The sequence below is a fragment of the Ranitomeya imitator genome, chromosome 3, assembly GCF_032444005.1.
Source record: "Ranitomeya imitator isolate aRanImi1 chromosome 3, aRanImi1.pri, whole genome shotgun sequence".
Taxonomy (NCBI): Eukaryota; Metazoa; Chordata; class Amphibia; order Anura; family Dendrobatidae; genus Ranitomeya; species Ranitomeya imitator.
Genome location: NC_091284.1, coordinates 579,514,082 through 579,534,685, shown reverse-complemented (window position 1 = coordinate 579,534,685; position 20,604 = coordinate 579,514,082). Strand labels below are relative to the sequence as shown.

Here is a 20,604-nt window from a genome sequence, read left to right as displayed (position 1 = left end):
TACAGCAGTATTCCAGAGCCCGGAGTCACAGTGTAAAGAGACCCCAGAGAAACGGCTCAAGCTGCCTACCATGCAGGCATTGTCCCAGAACAGGAGAGAACGAGGACCTTGTTAGGACACTACAGGTAGCAAGGCACTAATAGACCAGTGCAAAGTGGAAGGCTCCCAAACTGACCCGTCAAAGGGGTTTCCACCTGTCTTCAGGCTGCCTGGACTCCATCTACACCTGTTGCCAGTACCCTGGACTGTGGCCTGCTTCCATCAGTAAACCAGGTAAAGACTGAAACCCTGTGTCCTCCGTTTTTTTACTGGCAACACACCATCCTTCCCCACTACATTGGGAGCCCTGGGAACCCCGCTTCACCTGTGGGAAGCGTCACCATCTATGCTGCAGTAACATCACCCTAGAGGACCCCTTTAAGCAGCGTCGGTCCCCTCTGACCGAGAACCACAGGTGGCATCACGAATATAAACTTTATTACAACTCCCCTTAAAAGACCTTTCGCTTTACTTGAGTGCCCAGGGCCACGGACCGGGTCGCAGCCACCGTGACCACCCCTTTAATTGCGACCAGACCCGGTACCGAGTATCCCCACTGCCCTGGCAGGCGACTCACCACCTGTGGTTCTCTGTCAGAGGTGACCGACGCTGCTTAAAGGGGTCCTCTGGGGGTGATGGTGCTGCAGCAAAGATGGTGTCGCTTCCCACAGGTGAAGCGGAGTCCCCAGGGCTCCCGATGTGTTTGGCAGTGATGGTGTGGTGCCAGTATAAACAGAGGACACAGGATTACAGTCTCTTTACCTGGTTTACTGGTTGTAGTAAGCCAGAGTCCAGGGTACCAGAAACAGGTGGTGATGTGGTCCAGCTGGCCTGGAGGCAATGGTGGCTCCCTCTCCCAGGGGAGGTTTGTAAGCCTTCCTGCTTGCGCTCTTATGCAAGGTCCTTGCTGCCTGCGGCTCCCTTACAAAGTCCTCTCTTTCCTGTCCTGGGACAGTAACCTGTATGTTGGTCAATGCAAGCCTTTTTACAGGGTCCCTATCATGACACGGGCTCTCTGTATACTGCTGCACCTTCAGGTGTGGGTGCGGACAGACGAATTGCAATCTTCTGTCCTTCCGGTTCTGCTGTGCCTGGAGTACAACACAGCCTTGGGTTCCCAGTGCCCGATTTATATGCTTTAGCTTAGAGGGTGCCTGGTCACAGTTCCCTTCCAAGCTCCTTTCTTCTCCTTTGCTTCTCCTCTCAAATGCTCACTATCACTGCAACCTTTCTGGTTCTCTTCAGTCCTGGAGCTGCAGCACCTCACGTTGCTGCACGGCTCCACTCTCTGTTCTCAGTCCTCTCTCCTCCAACAACTAACTCCTCCTCCAGACCAGAATATATACAGGTCCTTCTCAAAAAATTAGCATATAGTGTTAAATTTCATTATTTACCATAATGTAATGATTACAATTAAACTTTCATATATTATAGATTCATTATCTACCAACTGAAATTTGTCAGGTCTTTTATTGTTTAAATACTGATGATTTTGGCATACAACTCCTGATAACCCAAAAAACCTGTCTCAATAAATTAGCATATCAAGAAAAGGTTCTCTAAACGACCTATTACCCTAATCTTCTGAATCAACTAATTAACTCTAAACACATGCAAAAGATACCTGAGGCTTTTATAAACTCCCTGCCTGGTTCATTACTCAAAACCCCCATCATGGGTAAGACTAGCGACCTGACAGATGTCAAGAAGGCCATCATTGACACCCTCAAGCAAGAGGGTAAGACCCAGAAAGAAATTTCTCAACAAATAGGCTGTTCCCAGAGTGCTGTATCAAGGCACCTCAATGGTAAGTCTGTTGGAAGGAAACAATGTGGCAGAAAACGCTGTACAACGAGAAGAGGAGACCGGACCCTGAGGAAGATTGTGGAGAAGGACCGATTCCAGACCTTGGGGAACCTGAGGAAGCAGTGGACTGAGTCTGGTGTGGAAACATCCAGAGCCACCGTGCACAGGCGTGTGCAGGAAATGGGCTACAGGTGCCGCATTCCCCAGGTAAAGCCACTTTTGAACCATAAACAGCGGCAGAGGCGCCTGACCTGGGCTACAGAGAAGCAGCACTGGACTGTTGCTAAGTGGTCCCAAGTACTTTTTTCTGATGAAAGCAAATTTTGCATGTCATTCGGAAATCAAGGTGCCAGAGTCTGGAGGAAGACTGGGGAGAAGGAAATGCCAAAATGCCTGAAGTCCAGTGTCAAGTACCCACAGTCAGTGATGGTGTGGGGTGCCATGTCAGCTGCTGGTGTTGGTCCACTGTGTTTCATCAAGGGCAGGGTCAATGCAGCTAGCTATCAGGAGATTTTGGAGCACTTCATGCTTCCATCGGCTGAAATGCTTTATGGAGATGAAGATTTCATTTTTCAGCACGACCTGGCACCTGCTCACAGTGCCAAAACCACTGGTAAATGGTTTACTGACCATGGTATTACTGTGCTCAATTGGCCTGCCAACTCTCCTGACCTGAACCCCATAGAGAATCTGTGGGATATTGTGAAGAGAAAGTTGAGAGACGCAAGACCCAACACTCTGGATGAGCTTAAGGCCGCTATTGAAGCATCCTGGGCCTCCATAACATCTCAGCAGTGTCACAGGCTGATTGCCTCCATGCCACGCCGCATTGAAGCAGTCATTTCTGCCAAAGGATTCCCGACCAAGTATTGAGTGCATAACTGAACATTATTATTTGATGGCTTTTTTGTTTGTTATTAAAAAACACTTTTATTTGATTGGATGGGTGAAATATGCTAATTTATTGAGACAGGTTTTTTGGGTTATCAGGAGTTGTATGCCAAAATCATCAGTATTAAAACAATAAAAGACCTGACAAATTTCAGTTGGTGGATAATGAATCTATAATATATGAAAGTTTAATTGTAATCATTACATTATGGTAAATAATGAAATTTAACACTATATGCTAATTTTTTGAGAAGGACCTGTATATCTGGGGAAGCTCCCCTAAATACGGGTTCAGAGCTCCCCCTTCTGGCCTGGATTCAGAATGTGTTGCATGTATGTGCTTTACCTGGTAAAGGGAATCCTCCTTTCCTCCAAGCATGACATTGCCCTCCTTGAAGGGAAGGCAACAACCGGTTACCTGGGGTGCTACATAAACAGATTATTTTCATTAACAGCGCTGTCATCTGCTGAGGTTCTCCTATATTAGGGTGCACCACCATAAATGTAATTAGGGTTACCTGGTTAGGGGCCACTCAGAAGTTTCTACCCCAGGAGCTTAACCCCTAGCTAACCACTGCCTCTAGCGATAATCCGCTGGAATCAGGGTCTCCGCATTATGCTGCTCTCAGATTAGATGAAAAAAATCTGGTCACAGATTCACTTTAAAGGTGAAGGTTGTCTATTTCTGCCATACAAGTGGCCACACAAAAAAAGCTGAGTGCTCACAACAGGAAACAAAGTGGGGCACGGCATTACTAGCACCGTGACCAGAACAGCGCCCACCGCCTGGCGATCTGACAGCGCTGGCACAGTGCCATGTCACCAATCACATCTGTATCCTGCACAATTAGCTGTTCTCCCCGGGTTATTGGGGAAACTGACGGTAAGTGCAGAGTGTGCAGCAGAAAATGGCTCCAAGCCCAAGCATTCTGCAATCTGTTGTGCAGAAGTTGGCGCTCATGACGTCTATCTATGGCAGAGAAGTCACCTCGGAGTGTCCTGTGTCCCCGACAGCAGGCCAGGGGTGCAGGCAGTCACCAGGAGGAGCTAGGAGAGGGGCAGAGGCAGGGAGAGGGGCAGAGGCAGGGAGGGGGAGGGGAGTGGCTGCTAGTGTGGCTTTTCGCTCTCCTTGTTTCCTGGTCTAGTTTTTGCGATCGCGCAGCAGCGTAGAGATGACAGCGGCGGCGGCCGGGACTAGCTGTCACACTACATGTCCTCTCCGCAGCCGGAAATCATCATCATAGGCGGCTCAGTAATACAGCAAATCCCTTCCTGCTGCCAAACTCTCTGCTGCCCCCTGCAATCTCTGCTGCTCTCCGACTGGCACGGAGAGGGGCGCCCGGGCGTGCACGAAGGACCCCCGCCTCTGTGTGGAGCTCAAGGCCGGGGCTGCGCAGCGGGATCCGGGGTACAGCAGGATGAGTCAGTCCCCGGGGCCGCCCGGCCTGCCGGGGGTGCAGGTAAGCCCTGGCCTGCTGCTCGGGGGAGGGGGCGGGAGCTGCAAGTTCACTCACTTCAGGCTGCGATACTTCTGGGGTGTAGCTCAGCCGAGCTATGGAGGTACCTCAGTGTGGGATAGTCCAGTCATCCGTAGTGGGAAGGTCCTGGGGTCAGAACATTGCTACATTGTAGCCAGGATCTCTCCCTTCCTCTGGGAAGGTGTCTATACACTTCTATAACTTTGTTATACTGTACCTGGGCAGTGGGCACATCTAGTAAGGTGGGCGCGAGATGGCGGGTCTTGTCACCGCTGCCTCAGACATGATGTACAATGGGGTTTACTTTATTCCTGAGTCTGACACATCTTTTTCTTGGCCTACTGAGAGAAATGTTTTGACTACTGTGTGTGTGTGTGTATATATATATATATATATATATATATATATATATATATATATATATATATATATATTGTATAATATATATATATATATTATACAATCCGACCCCCAAATAAACCCTGCCCCCGCAGTCCACTTTCCCATGCTCCTCCACCGCTCCTGGGGTCTGTTTTGTCCCCCTTGGTCCTCCTCATGCTGAACATTTGGGACATGACTGACATTGCGCAATGTGCGCTTGTTGGGCCCCAGATGCAGGTCGTGTCCAGTGTGTGAGGAGACGGGCGACTTGTCTGTGGTATTAACCCCTCTGCTGCCATGTGACGAGGAGTGTCTCTTCCTGAGTATCCGGCCACAGGCTGAGGCTTCTTCTATCTGGGCAAGTTCCTCCTGAAGCAGAAGCCTCTGTGTGACTCATGTGAAGTAACTTGTCTGACAGGTCATGGCTCCAGGTCAGCAGGTGATTGCAGACTATAAGCTGGTTTCGATGTTTGGTACAGGTGAGTCAGGCCTAGATGTTGGGTGGAAGGAGAGTACAGAGATAATTTATACATCCAGTTGTAGGCCGCCTTCAGGTGTGGCACTGTTTACCAGCTGTGCCGCCACGTAATGTACAGTAGATGGGTGGTCTTATATTCACCTCAAACGCGGATATAAATGGTGGTCTTGAGATGCAGTTTGATACTTCTACAACTCTCATTGAAATCGTCATAAGTTTTCATCACAAAAGTATGTTCACAGAATGTTTTTTTTTTTCAGTCAGGTTAGGAACGAGTCCCCTGCCAAAAACACCTGAAAAAGCACAAAATGCTCAAAAGAACGAACAGACTTATTTCTATATAAAATGGACTTGCTGTCAGTATGTTCAGGCTCTGTGGCAGGTACACCTTTCTAGATGCATTAGCGATCTTGCTCTTGGGATTTGTGTAGTGCTACACTAGATTCATGAGGCCATAATGTGGCTCACAGAGCTCAATAAAGCCTTGACGGACGTTCGTTCCAGGCTTCAGGGTTGTCTCTTGCGATGGACCATGTTTGCCATGTAAAAAGAGATCAGCCGTAGCAGGGTAGGTGACACCATGAAACACATACGTTATATTATACCTTGAGGTTCCAGCGTTGGTTGAGGAGCAGCATGGTTAAGCACGAGAGTCTTTTCTCAATTTATAAAAAGTTCCCCTGCAGCTAGGTGTCACGAACTGCAGGTATGGTGAAAGAACAATGGGCGTGCGCTAGCGATGTGCCGTCATTTGAGTGATGGACCCGAGACGCGGGCTGCAGCGTTTCCGGGTCCGTCACTGGTAGCGCAGATGGAGCTAGCAGATGCTCCATCTGCGCTAGCGCGATGTAGCGCCGGCACTTGCGCTAGCAGCAGCCAGTTAGCATATGTGCTGAACGGGCTGCTGCTAACGCAGTGTGAATTTAGCCTAAGGCCAGTCTCACACGTCCAGATAATTCCGATACCGGAAAAATCGGTACCGGAATTATCCGTGTCCGTGTGCCGGTGCGTTTCTGTGGCACATCAGTGTGGCACACGTGTGCCGCCCGAGTGCCCACTGGGTACCACACGCACCGTGCATCTGGTGCTGAAGCTGCGATTCATATCTTCCCTGCAGCAGCGTTTGCTGTAGAGAAGATATGAATAATCGTGTTTAAAATAAAGGTCCATGTCCCCACCCCCTATTGGAGGTGGAGCCGCATATTCATGACTGTAATCGGCGGCCCCACTTGACCGCTCATACAGTAGAAGGTGCGGCCAGGACAGGAAGCAGCGCCAGCCAGCGAGGGAGCCGGGTATTTTAATAACAGCGGGGGGGCGCACAGGGGGTGGGAGGGGGGTTGGGACATGGACCTTTATTTTAAACACGATTATTCATATCTTCTCTACAGCAAACGCCGCTGCAGGGAAGATATGAATCGCGGCTTCAGCACCAGTGGGGGGGACAGCGCTTACAGTAGCGCTGTCTCCTGCACGGCACACGGACTGCACACGGACAACGTCCATGTGCGGTACGTGTTTTACACGGACCCATTGACTTTAATGGGTCCGTGTAATCCGAGCGCTCCCACGAACACTGACATGTCTCCGTGTTTGGCACACGGAGACACGGTCCGCAAAAAATCAATGACATCTGCACAGATGCATTGATTTCACTGTGTCTACGTGTGTCAGTGGCTCCAGTACGTGAGGAAACTGTCACCTCACGTACCGGAGCCACTGACATGTGAAACCGGCCTAAGGCTACTTTCACACATCGGGTTTTTGGTTTCAGGCACAATCCGGCAAATTTGCTTGAAAACGGATCCGGTGTAAATGGTGAAAAAACGGATGCAAACTGATGCACCGGATCTGTTTTTTAGCTGGATCCGGTTCTATGTACTGCGCATATTTAGAGAGAGAAAGAGAGACTTCTGAGCATGCTCAGTGTGGAAAAAAGGGATTCGTTGCAGGAGACGTTTTTGTATCCGGCAAAAAAGCCTGAAGGGACGGATCCGGCACAAAACGGATGAAACACATGTCCTTCAGGCACAATCCGGCAGTAATACAACTCTATGGGGAAAAAACGGATCAGGCATCAGAAAAAAACTGATCCAGATTGTGCCTGAAACTGCCGGATTGTGCCTGAAACCAAAAACCTGATGTGTGAAAGCAGCCTAAGGCTAATTTCACACATCAGGTTTTCTGCATCAGGCACAATCCGGCGAATGTTGGGAAAAACTGGATCCGGCGCAGATTGTGAAAAACTGATGCGACAGATCCGTGTTTTTTCCGACGGATCGGCTAGCATATCTAGATTATTGGATAAAAAAAATATTTGGCCCATGCTCAGTTTAAAAAACTAGAATCCGATGCCAGAATCCATCATTTTTGGCACCTTCCGGCTCCCATAGACTTCCATTCTAGCAAACAGCCGGAAGCGCCAGATGCAGCGCTTCCGACTTTTTCGCCGGAGACAAAAAAACGTTGCTATGGATGTTTTTTCAAGAAACCGGAAACGGCAGATTTGCCAGATCCGTTAAAAACCGGACGAAACGCAAGGTCATCAGGCGCAATCCAGCACTAATACAAGTCTATGGGAAAAAAACGGATCTGGTGGCAACACCGGATCCTTTTTTTTTTTTACATTTAGCTGGATTGAGCCTGACGCCGAAAACCTGATGTGTGAAAGTAGCCTACGCCACCTGCAGCAGTGCCGAGAAAAGATGGGGTGGACCTGGACTAGTCCTGCCTCCGACTATGGTCACCAGCTGGTTCTTTAAATTATATTTTTTTCTGAAACAAGAGTGTTACAGAAAAGTAAAAAAATTGTGCAATTCATGCAGTTTATATACAGTTGCTTGCGAAAGTATCCACCCCCTTTGCTTTTAACCTATTTTGTTACATTACAACCCGTGTTTAAATATTTTTGTAATCTGAATTGTTTGTAATGCATCAGCACTAAATAGTCTAAATTGGTTAAGCAAAGTGAGAAATATAAAGGCATAAATTAAATGTATGGGATCAAATAACAAAAAATTGGCATGTGCATATGTATTCACCCATATTGCTGTGAGGCCCCTACATATTTCTGGTGCAAGGAATTACCATTTCTTGCAGACTATAAAACACATTGGACCAGAAGACACACTCCAAATTTTCATGAGTAAAATAGAACATTTTTTTAAATAAAATGGTGGTGCGTCTTATAGTCCACTTTTAGAGTAGCTTACTGAGGGAGGAGGATGGCTGCTTCTGTGGTGCGGGGTTCAGGAGGCAGAGACGCTGAGGAAGCTGGCGGCGGCAGTAGTGGGGTGATGTTGTGTGCCCTGGGCTGGGAAGAGGGGATCTTCGGCGCTGTGAGGCTGCGGCAGGACGCGGGCTTTTACAAAATGTCTGTCTGCAGTCCCTGCATTTCCCATCTTTTTCGCTGGTATGAAACTCAGGAGCCAAGATCTATATCTACACATGCGCCACCTCCGGTGGCCGTTTTCCCGAAATCCATTTCAGTGAAAAGCATGGGAAGCGCGGTGACTGCTGACATTTTCTGAAAGGCCGGGGCCCTTCAAAGCATCGCCTCACTCCTGCTGCTGGAAGGCCCCCACGGCCATTTTGGATCCAGGCCTGCAGGGTGGAGGAGGTAGGAGACCCTCGGAGCAGCGCGATCACATCACGTTGCTCCGAGGGTCTCAGGGAAGCATGCAGGGAGCCCCCTCCCTGCGCGATGCTTCCCTGTGCCGCCGGAACGCTGCGATCATCTTTGATCGCAGTGTGCCGGGGGTTAATGTGCCAGGAGCGGTCAGTGTCCGCTCCTGGCACATAGTGCCGAATGTCAGCTGCGATAGCTGATCGGTAATGACGTACTATCCTGTCTTTCATACGGGCCCATACCACCTCGACTGGATAGTGCGTCAGATGTCAGAAAGCGGTTGAGCAAGGGGCATCACTAACCAAACATTATGAAGACCAAGGAGATTTCTAAACAAGCCAGGGACAAAGTTGTTAAGAAGTACAAGTCAGGGTTGGGTTATTTAAAAAAATAAAAATAAAAGAAAAATTAATTTCTGATGATCCTCTGGACAGCCATCAAATCCATTATCATCAAATGGAAAGAACATAGTACTACAACAAACCTGCCAAGAGAGGAATGCCCACCAAAACTCTCATCCCGGGCAAGGATGGCATTAATCAGAGAGGCAGCACAGAGATCAAAGGTAACCCCGAATGAGCTGAGGAGTTCCCAAGCAGAGACTGGAGTATCTGTCCATATCACCACAATAAGGCCGGGGTCACACTTGCGAGTGCAATGCGAGAAACTCGTATTAATACCTGGCACTCGGGACTGGGGCGTTCAGCTGCATAGAAATACATGCAGCCGCACGCTTAGGTCCCGAGTGCTGGCAGCAGTGCCGGGTATTAAGGCGAGAGACTCCCGTGAGTTTCTCGCATTGCCCTCAAAAGTGTGACCCCGGCGGGGCGTGGCCTGTCTGCCGATGGAGTAGGTCGCACAGAGCGGGAGCTCCTCAGCCAGGAACCCTAAAGCGGCACATTTCTACCTCTCCGGTGTCCTCGTTTGCCTCCACGACATCGGTACTGGCTCCCGGTGCATCGGTGAGTGTATGGGGAAATCCAGAGCTGGCACCCGTGACCCCTCCAGGAGAATTCCTGACTTCTTTGCGGCCACCGCCGGCATCCAAGATGGCGCCGTCCTCCCCCAGGCCTTCCCGCTCTTCACAACGCAACGCACAGGCGTCGCATCCAGGCGGAGCAGCGTCTCATTCAGGCGGAGCAGCGTCGCATTCAGGCGGTACGGCATCTGATTCGGCCGACGACCGACCGACGGTCCGGTGACCGCTTCTCTCCTCAAAGGTCTACTTGGAGACCTCAGAACCTCCATCCAAGAGGATATGCACACTATGCTGGCTGAGCTGAGAGGAGAGGTGGCAGAGCTGGGTAATCGCACGGACCGTTTGGAACGCAAGATGGCGGAGCTAGTCTCTTCTCATAACGAACTCTGGGACGCCCATGAGACCCTGCAAACCCTGGCCGCTAAAACTCACTCTAAAGCCCTGGACCTGGAAGATAGGTCCAGGAGAAATAACGTCAAACTTAGAGGCATTGAGGAATCTGTCCTGGCAGGGGATTTGAAGCTATTTCTGCAGGACTTTATGGCGGCAGCCCTACCGCAGTTCGCGCCAAAGGACTTCATAATTGACCGCGTGCATAGGATCCCTAAACCCTCCGGCCTGGGGCCCTCCATCCCCAGAGATGTGCTGGCACGCATACACTTTTTCAAAATGAAGGAGGACTTTCTACAGGCCCTGAGGAGGAACCCAGCTCTTCTTGAAAGATTTGCAAGCATCTCAGTCTTTCCGGATCTCTCCCCGGGTACTTTGGCCCTGCGGAGGGCCTTTGCCCCCTATACTACCATCCTCAGAGAGAAGGGCATCCTGTACCGTTGGGGGTTCCCTACCAAGCTGCTCATCCGCAAAGACGGATCAATCACCACCTGCCTAACTCCGTCCCACGCAGCTTCTGCTCTCTCCAAATGGGGTCTCCCGACTCCAGACCCCTCGAGCTCCGTGAACCTTTCTAAGCCTGGAGCTGGCGGAGGTCTCGGGACCCGCATTACACCGGACTGGGAGGTGGCCTGAGCCCACTGCAACTATGGTTCCTGGCTATTTTCCCGCACGGATACACTTGGTTTTTCCTTTTTCGTTTTTTTAAGCTGCGTTGGTTTCTCTTTTGAGAGTTCCCGCAGCATTTGTTTGCCCCATAGGTGAACTGTTTTTCTGATTCTCACCTTCTGGACTCAGGGTATCCCTGAATGGACCTCGGTCCACTGGTTTATTTGTCGTATGTCTTGTTTGTTTCCCTATTTCTCTCCTCCCTGTTCCCGGTCTGCCCTTACTTATGTCCTAGTCTATTGGCCACATGTTTTCTATGCCTTTGCACAGGCTATCTGTGTCTGAGGATTGTAAAACTGTTTTTATGCCTTTTCAATGAGTATCTCACTGTATTCAATTAACGTTAATGGCCTCAACTCACCGGGCAAGAGGTCTGTGGTCTGGCGTCAGTTGGGCAAATCCCGCCATGATATTTTATGTCTTCAGGAAACTCACTTGCTGGAATGTGATAATCCCAGAATGCAATCAGGTTTATTCCCGCATCAGTTTTTCGCCAATGGCCCGTCAAAAAAGGCGGGAGTAGCCATTTTTTTCAGCAGGTCCAACTCCTTTCAGCTGGTTCGCTCTATAGCGGACCCGCTGGGTAGATTCATTGTGGTTCTATGCCTTATTAATAATGCCCCCTATACTATTGCCTCGATCTACGCTCCTAACGTAGGGCAGCTTAAGTTTCTGGAGGGCGTTTTCAAAACTCTACACGATATCCAACACGGTCACAAACTGATTGCTGGTGAGTTCAATGCCCCAGTGTCTAGAGTTCTTGACTGCTCTTCCCTGACTAGATGCGAGATCGGGCCTCTAACTGACTCTTTCCACTTGCATGATGTCTGGCGATATCTGCATTGCGGTGAGAGAGATTACACATTTTTGTCTCCCAGACACGGTTCCTATAGCAGGATTGATTTTGTGCTGGTGAATGACGTGGCTCTTCCTCACTGCATCTCATCGGATATAGGCAGTATCACCTGGTCGGACCATGCCCCGGTGTCCCTTACCCTGAAAGACCCCTTGGCCATCAGACCTCCTGCGTACTGGCGTCTCAATGCCCATCTCCTTGCTGACCAATCCAACTCCCAATGTATAGAGGAGGCCTTGGGGGAATTTTTTGCCTCCAATGATACTCCTGACATAGGTGATGACACCCTCTGGTTCGCCCACAAGGCGGTAATTAGGGGTCATTTCATTAAGCTGGAGGCAAAGGCTAAGAAGAAGTACAATGCGTCCCTCCATTCAGCCCTAGACGAATTATCTCGTCTGGAGTCTGCTCATAAACTATCTCCTACCCCAGCGCTTCTCTCTGACCTTTCTAAGGCCCGAATGCATGTTCGTAATCTACTCCTCCACAAAGCTGAGAAGGCCCTGAGGAAAACTAGAGCCAAATTTTACACAATGGGGGATCGAGCGGGTGCTGTTCTGGCCAGACGTGTTAGGAAGAGAGAGGCTCAATCCAAGATCCCATTTTTGCTCAGGCCTGACGGCTCCCAGGTTCGCAACCCGATTCAGATTGCTGAGGAGTTTGTATCTTATTATTCCTCTCTCTATGACCTCGGGTCTGACCCAGGGATTCCCCAGCCTTCGCGGGAGTCAATTTTGGCGTTCTTGGAGAGGGCTAATCTCCCCTCGGTCACCCAGGAGCAGCTCTCTTTCCTAAACGCTCCCATTGTCGAGTCTGAACTCTCGCAGATTGTTAGAGAGGCCAATAAGAGTTCCTCCCCGGGGCCTGATGGCTTCTCTTTCCTTTACTATGCTCAGTTCTTCTCTGTCCTCTCGCCCTATCTTTTGCGCCTTTTTAATAATTGGTTGTCGGTTGGCAGTATAAGGGCGGAGGGGTTGGAAGCTTCCATTGCGACTCTCCCCAAACAAGGGAATCCCACAACATCTCCGGGGAACTTCCGCCCGATAGCACTTTTAAACTGCGACGTTAAGATTTATGCAAAGGTCTGGGCCAATAGATTATTCTCGGTCCTTCCTAGTCTCATCCACCCCGACCAAGTTGGGTTTGTTCCTGGCAGACAGACCAGGGATGGCACCAGGCGTCTGATAGATCTCTTGGATGTGGTGGAGAGGGGGAGCCTCCCCAGTGTATTTCTGTCGCTTGATGCCGAAAAGGCGTTCGACAGGGTGCACTGGGGTTATATTGAACTCACACTGGAGAGATTTGGGCTCACCGGGCAAAGCGGTTATGGCATTATATTCCAATCCATGCGCGTCGGTTCGATCGGCGGGATTCGGGTCTTGGACTTTTCCTATTCGGAATGGTACTCGTCAGGGATGCCCCCTCTCCCCTATCATCTTTGCTCTGGTCATGGAGCCTTTGGCTGCCATGGTCAGGCAGAGCGCGGACATAAAGGGAATCGCGGTGGGGGGATCTGAACATAAAATTGGTCTCTATGCCGACGACGTGGTCCTGACCTGCACCTCACCCTTAACCTCACTGAACGCGATCACTTCCATCCTATCTGAGTTTTCGGCGGTTTCATATTATAAGCTTAATCTGACCAAATCCACAATTTTTCCCCTTTTCCTCCCCGCCCCCCTTCAGATTCAAATTCAATCTCAATATGCGTTTATTTGGGCTCCCTTGGGCTTTACGTACCTAGGCATCAGGATAATTAAGCTAGATAACATAGTCCGTATGAATTGTGAAGAAACTCTTTCGGAGGTTAGGAAGGGCATGGAGCAATTATCAAGTGCGTCCCTCTCATGGATGGCCCGCATACAAACGGCGAAAATGCTATTCCTTCCCAAAATAATGTACCTTTTTCGGTGCCTCCCCCTTTTCATCCCCTCGAAGTTTATTTCAGCTTTTCAATCCCTTATAGACCGGTTTATTTGGAATAAGAAGCCCCATAGGGTCAAGCGTCGGATCATGTCCCTACCGTACTCTGTGGGGGGGTTGGGAGCTCCTGTGGTGCAGTCTTACTATAGGGCGGCGATCCTTGAGCCCCTTAAAATATGGTGGGAGGGGAACTCATGTTTGCCCTGGTTTCTGATTGAATCTCATTTTGCCCCCAAAAACTCCCTTAGATTGCTCTTGGAGCTTCAGCTGCTTCAAGTTCCTCTTGTGGGCCCCTGTCTCCGTTCTATTAGGAATGCTTCTAAACTATGGGCGCTGCTTAGCACTTCCCATCTAATATTTATGTTTGACTATGTTTCTTTGCAGGCTCTGGAGTGTGCCATCGGCCACATTTCTCTTTCCTCCTGGACGAGGCGTGGGGTGCTCCGGGTGGCGGACCGTTTCGGCTCGGACGGCATTTTGTCGTTTGAGGACCTCTCAGGGAGATTCTCCCTTACTAAGTCTGACTTCTTTCAATACCTGCAGATCCGCAGCTTTCTCAGGTCATGTCGGCCATTCGTGACGCCCCCGCCTTTGTGAGAGGATCCGGCCCATAGATTCTTCTGACCGGCAACTATTGTGCCACATGGCATCTCCATAATCTATAAAGCCCTCATTTCATTTGGTTCTTCTGACAAGCTTCCTTTCATGTCTTCCTGGGAGTCCGCGCTGGGTTTTGAGGCCCCCCTGGAGGATTGGCAATTTGCTATGGTACACCCTTCCAGGTTCTCGTCTTGTCTTGGCCACTTGGAACAGGTGAAAAAAATTCAGCTCCACTGGTACCTCACCCCCGTCCACCTGGCGAAGGTTTTCCCAGCTTCCTCCCCTCTCTGCTGGAGGAAATGTGGCGCCTTGGGGTCCTCCTCTCATATCTGGTGGTCGTGCCCGCAGATTCCGGTCTTCTGGCGCGAAGTGGAAGCTTTGATTGTTGATCTGACCCGTCTCCCCCTTGTGCTGAGTGGTCAGCTCGCTGTTCTAGGCATCTCCCTCATTGATCTCCCTTCCCCCCTTCGGCCCATAGTTTCTAATATCCTAGTTGCCGCTAGACAATGTATCGCGAAGCATTGGAAGTCCTCGGATGTCCCTTCCAGAGCAGAGCTGGTCTCCAGGATCGACTTACACTTCTGCTATGAGGTTATTATGGCTCAGGGTCTAGCGAGGAGAGCTAGGGTCCTCTCGTGGTGGGATCCCTGGATGTCCTCGGCATATATATCCCAGTCTGCTCTCTCCCATATTTAAATCGTATGCTTCTCTAATTCTGTTTTTTTTTTTTGCTTTATCTGACACTGTATTTGTGTATTGTGTACTGATTACATTGTGGTCTTTAATATGTTATGCATTGGACCTTTCCCCTTATCCCTTTTCCTCCCCCCCCCCCCCCCCCATCTTCCTCTTTCATTCTCCCTCTCCCCCCTCGCCCTGAAGTTTGCTGTTGTGTTGTTTAATATGTAAAATTTTCAATAAACATTGATTGGTTAAAAAAAAAAAAAGTGTGACCCCGGCCTATGCCGTAGACTCCATAGAGGTGGCCTGTATGGAAGAGTGGGCAAAAAATCCTTTACTTACACATACAAATTGTAAGGCTTATTTTGAGTTTGCTAAAAGACATGTGGGAGACTCCCCAAATGTATGGAGGAAGGTGCTGTGGTCAGATGAGACCAAAATTGAACTATTTGGCCACCAAGGTAAACGCTATGTCTGGCACCAATCCAACACAGCACATCACCTCAAGAACAACATCCCCTGTTGTGAATTCTGTTGTTGAGCTCCCTCCTGTGGTCAGGAATGGTACTTCGGCTGGTTCTGTCCATGGACTTTCTCTGGTGGCTGTGGGTGTTTCTGAGTTTCCTTCCACAGGTGACGAGATTAATTCGTTAGCTGGCTACTCAATTTAACTCCTCTTGGATCATTGCTAGATGCCAGCTGTCAATGTTGTACTATGGCTCTAGTTTGCTCCTGGATCGTACTGGTTACCTGTTACTCCAGCAGAAGCTAAGTTCCTCTTTGCTATTTTGCTTGTTTGCTATTTTTTCTGTCCAGCTTGCTATTGTTAAATATTGCCTTGCTTGCTGGAAGCTCTGGGACGCAGAGGGGCGCCCCCCGCAGCGTGAGTCAGTGCGGAAGGGTTTTTTTTTCCCTGCACTCTCTGCGTGGCTTTTGTAGGTTTTTGTGCTGACCGCAAAGTGACCTTTCCTATCCTCTGTCTGTTCAGTAAGTCGGGCCTCTCTTTGCTAAATCTATTTCATCTCTGTGTTTGTGATTTCATCTTGCTCACAGTCAATGTGTGTGGGGGCTGCCTTTTCCTTTGGGGAGTTTCTCTGAGGCAAGGTAGGCTGATTTTTCCTCTTAAGGGCTAGCTAGTTTCTGAGGCTGTGTCGAGTTGCATAGGGAGCGTTAGGAGCAATCCACGGCTATTTTTAGTGTGTGTGATAGGCTTAGGGATTGCGGTCAGCAGAGTTCCCACTTCCCAGAGCTTGTTCTGTGTTTTTGTGCCTATCAGGTCTTTCCGGGTGCTCTTAACCATCAGGTCTATTGTTGTCCTTACCACCAGGTCATAACAATCCCCACAGTGAAACATGGTGGTGGCAGCATCATGCTGTGGGATGTTTTTCGGCAGAAGGGACAGGGAAAATGGTCGACGTCAAGGGGAAGATAGATGGTGCGAAATACAGGGATATTCTTGAGGAAAACTTGTTTGTCTGTCAGTGATTTAAAATTGGTACAGAGGTTGTCCTTCCAATGACTTAAAGCAACACCCGAGTTGTATAACCCCTTTCTGACCTTTGACGTATTATCCCGTCGAGGTGACCTGGGCCTATCTGACCCTCGACGGGATAGTACGTCATAGCGATCGGCCGCGCTCACGGGGGGAGCGCGGCCGATCGCGGCTGGGTGTCAGCTGCCTATCGCAGCTGACATCCGGCACTATGTGCCAGGAGCGGTCACGGACTGCCCCCGGCACATTAACCCCCGACACCGCGATCAAACATGATCGCGGTGTGCCGGCGGTATAGGGAAGCATTCCCTGAGACCCCCGCAGCAACGCGATGTGATTGCGTTGCTCCGAGGGTCTCCTACCTCCTTCCTCGCTGCAGGCCCGGATCCAAAATGGCTGCGGCATCCGGGTCCTGCAGGGAGGGAGGTGGCTTACCAAGTGCCTGCTCAGAGCAGGCGCTTGGTAAGCCTGCACTGCTGTAAGTCAGATCGCTAATCTGACAGAGTGCTGTGCAAACTGTCAGATCAGCGATCTGTGATGTCCCCCCCCGGGGCAAAGTAAAAAAAAAAATTTCCACATGTGTAAAAAAAAAAAAAAAATTCCTAAATAAAGAAAAAAAAAATATTATTCCCATAAATACGCTTCTTTATCTAAATAAAAAAGCCAAACAATAAAAGTACACATATATAGTATCGCCGCGTCCGTAACGACCCAACCTATAAAACTGTCCCACTAGTTAACCCCTTCAGTAAACACCGTAAGAAAAAAAAAAAAAAAACGAGGCAAAAAACAACGCTTTATCATTATACCTCTGAACAAAAAGTGGAATAACACGCGATCAAAAAGACTGATATAAATAACCATGGTACCGCTGAAAACATCATCTTGTTCCGCAAAAAACGATCCCCCATACAGCATCATCAGCAAAAAAAAAAGTTATAGTCCTCAGAATAAAGCGATGCAAAAATAATTATTTTTTCTATAAAATAGTTTTTATCGTATAAAAGCGCCAAAGCATAAAAAAATGATATAAATGAGGTATCGCTGTAAACGTACTGACCCGAAGAATAAAACTGCTTTATCAATTTTACCAAACGCGGAACGGTATAAACGCCTCCCCCAAAAGAAATTCATGAATAGCTGGTTTTTGGTCATTCTGCCTCACAAAAATCGGAATAAAAAGCGATCAAAAAAGTCACGTGCCCAAAAATGTTACCAATAAAAACGTCAACTCGTCCCGCAAAAAACAAGACCTCACATGACTCTGTGGACCAAAATATGGAAAAATTATAGCTCTCAAAATGTGGTAAGGCAAAAAAAAATTTTTGCAATAAAAAGCGTCTTTCAGTGTGTGACGACTGCCAATCATAAAAATCCGCTAAAAAAACTGCTATAAAAGTAAATCAAACCCCTCTTCACCACCCCCTTAGTTAGGGAAAAATTAAAAAAATGTATTTATTTCCATTTTCCGGTTAGGGTTAGGGTTGGGGCTAGGGTTAAGGCTACAGTTAGGGTTGGGGCTAAAGTTAGGGTTGGGGCTAAAGTTAGGGTTAGGGTTTGGATTACATTTACGGTTGGGATTAGGGTTAGGGGTGTGTCAGGGTTAGAGGTGTGGTTAGGGTTACTGTTGGGATTAGGGTTAGGGGTGTGTTTGGATTAGGGTTTCAGTTATAATTTGGGGAGTTTCCACTGTTTAGGCACATCAGGGGCTCTCCAAACGTGACATGGCGTCCGATCTCAATTCCAGCCAATTCTGCGTTGAAAAAGTAAAACAGTGCTCCTTCCCTTCCGAGCCCTCCCGTGTGCCCAAACAGGGGTTTACCCCAACATATGGGGTATCAGCGTACTCAGGACAAATAGGACAACAACTTTTGGGGTCCAATTTCTCCTGTTAGCTTTGGGAAAATACAAAACTGGGGGCTAAAAAATAATTTTTGTGGGAAAAAAAAAAGATTTATTTTCACGGCTCTGCGTTATAAACTGTAGTAAAACACTTGGGGCTCAAAGTTCTCACAATACATCTAGATAAGTTCCTTGGGGGGGTCTAGTTTCCAATATGGTGTCACTTGTGGGGGGTTTCTACTGTTTAGGTACATTAGGGGCTCTGCAAACGCAATGTGACGCCTGCAGACCAATCCATCTAAGGGTATGTGCACACGTCAGGTTTTTTTCCTGACAAAATCCGGAGAATTCTGGCAGAAAATCGCGTTTTTTTCCGCGTGGATTTATCGCGGTTTTTGCGCGGATTTTTTGCGGATTTTTATTTTTTTTTTCCTGAAAGTCATTTTGGCTTAAAAATCCGCAAAAAGAATGAGCATGTCCATTTTTTTTGCGGAATGCGTTTTTTTTTCGGTAAAAAACGCATCCATCTGAACAAAAAATCTGGAATGCATTCTAAATGATAGGATGCATATTTTTAGCGTTTTTGATGCGGAATTATAGCGTTTTTATAGCGAAATTCCACAAAAAAAACGCTAAAAATCCGGACGTGTGCACATACCCTAAGTCTGCATTCCAAATGATGCTCCTTCCCTTCCGAGCCCTCCCATGCGCCCACACGGTGGTTCCCTCCCCCACATATGGGGTTTCAGCGTACTCAGGACAAATTGGACAACAACTTTTGGAATCCAATTTCTTCTCTTACCCTTGGTAAAATAAAAAATTGGGGGTGAAAAGATAAATTTTGTGAAAAAATATGATTTTTTATTTTTATGGTTCTGCATTATAAACTTCTGTGAAGCACTTGGTGGGTCAAAGTTCTCACCACACCTCTAGATAAGTTCCTTAGGGGGTCTACTTTCCAAAATGGTGTCACTTGTGGGGGGCTTCAATGTTTAGGCACAACAGGGGCTCTCCAAACGCAACATGGTGTCCCATCTTGATTCCAGTCAATTTTGCATTGAAAAGTCAAATGGCGCTCCTTCGCTTCCGAGCTCTGTCATGCGCCCAAACAGTGGTTTACCCCCACGTATGGGGTATCAGTGTACTAAGGACAAATTGTACAACAACTTTTGGGGTCCATTTTCTCCTGTTACCCTTGGTAAAATAAAACAAATTGGAGCTGAAGTAAATTTTTTGTGAAAAAAAGTTAAATGTTCATTTTTATTTAAACATTCCAAAAATTCCTGTGAAGCACCATTAGGGTTAATAAACTTCTTGAATATGGTTTTGAGCACCTTGAGGGGTGCAGTTTTTAGAATGGTGTCACACTTGGGTATTTTCTATCATATAGACCCCTCAAAATGACTTCAAATGAGATGTGGTCCCTAAAAAAAAAAAATGGTGTTGTAAAAATGAGAAATTGCTGGTCAACTTTTAACCCTTAACTCCCTAACAAAAAAAATTTTGGTTCCAAAATTGTGCTGATGTAAAGTAGACATGTGGGAAATGTTACTTATTAAGTATTTTGTGTGCCATAACTCTGTGATTTAATTGCATAAAAATTCAAAGTTGGAAAATTGCGAAATGTTCAAAATTTTCGCCAAATTTCCGTTTTTTTTTTACAAATAAACGCAGGTAATATCAAAGAAATTTTACCACTATCATGAAGTACAATATGTCACGAGAAAACAGTGTCAGAATCACTGGGATCCGTTGAAGCGTTCCAGAGTTATAACCTCATAAAGGGACAGTGGTCAGAATTGTAAAAATTGGCCCAGTCATTTACGTGCAAACCACCCTTGGGGGGCAAAGGGGTTAAGAAAGATTTGTATTGCTATTCTCTGTGTTGATTCACGCTGTTTGTAGGGTTTATTATTTCCTTTAGGGCAGTCTCACACGTCCAGATATTTCCGGTACCGGAAAAATCGGTACCGGAATTATCCGTGTGCCGGTGCCTTTCTGTGGCACATCAGTGTGGCACACGTGTGCCGCCCGTGTGCCCACTGGGTACCACACACACCGTGCAGGAGACAGCGCTAAAGTTTAGCGCTGTCCCCTGCATCTGGTGCTGAAGCCGCGATTCATATCTTCCCTGCAGCAGCGTTTGCTGTAGAGAAGATATGAATAATCGTGTTTAAAATAAAGCTCCATGTCCCCACCCCCCTCCCACTGCCTGTGCGCCCCCCCGCTGTTATTAAAATACTCACCCGGCTCCCTCGCTGGCTGGCGCTGCTTCCTGTCCTGGCCGCACCTTCTACTGTATGAGCGGTCACGTGAGGCCGCTCACTTACAGTAATGAATATGCTGCTCCACCCCTATGGGAGGTGGAGCCGCATATTCATGATTGTAATGGGCGGCCTCTCGTGACCGCTCATACAGTAGAAGGTGCGGCCAGGACAGGAAGCAGCGCCAGCCAGCGAGGGAGCCGGGTG

General features: G+C 48.3%; 1 protein-coding gene across 1 annotated transcript in view; it reads left to right on the top strand.

Moving 5' to 3' along the window:
• The first annotated feature begins 3,848 nt into the window (after positions 1–3,848).
• STK24 (serine/threonine kinase 24) overlaps positions 3,849–20,604 on the top strand; it is a 115,902-nt gene continuing 99,146 nt past the window's right edge. The window contains exon 1 of the mRNA XM_069758002.1: positions 3,849–4,196. Within this exon, the coding sequence (XP_069614103.1) occupies positions 4,155–4,196 (42 nt within the window). The 5' untranslated portion in view covers positions 3,849–4,154. The remainder of the gene's footprint in view (positions 4,197–20,604) is intronic.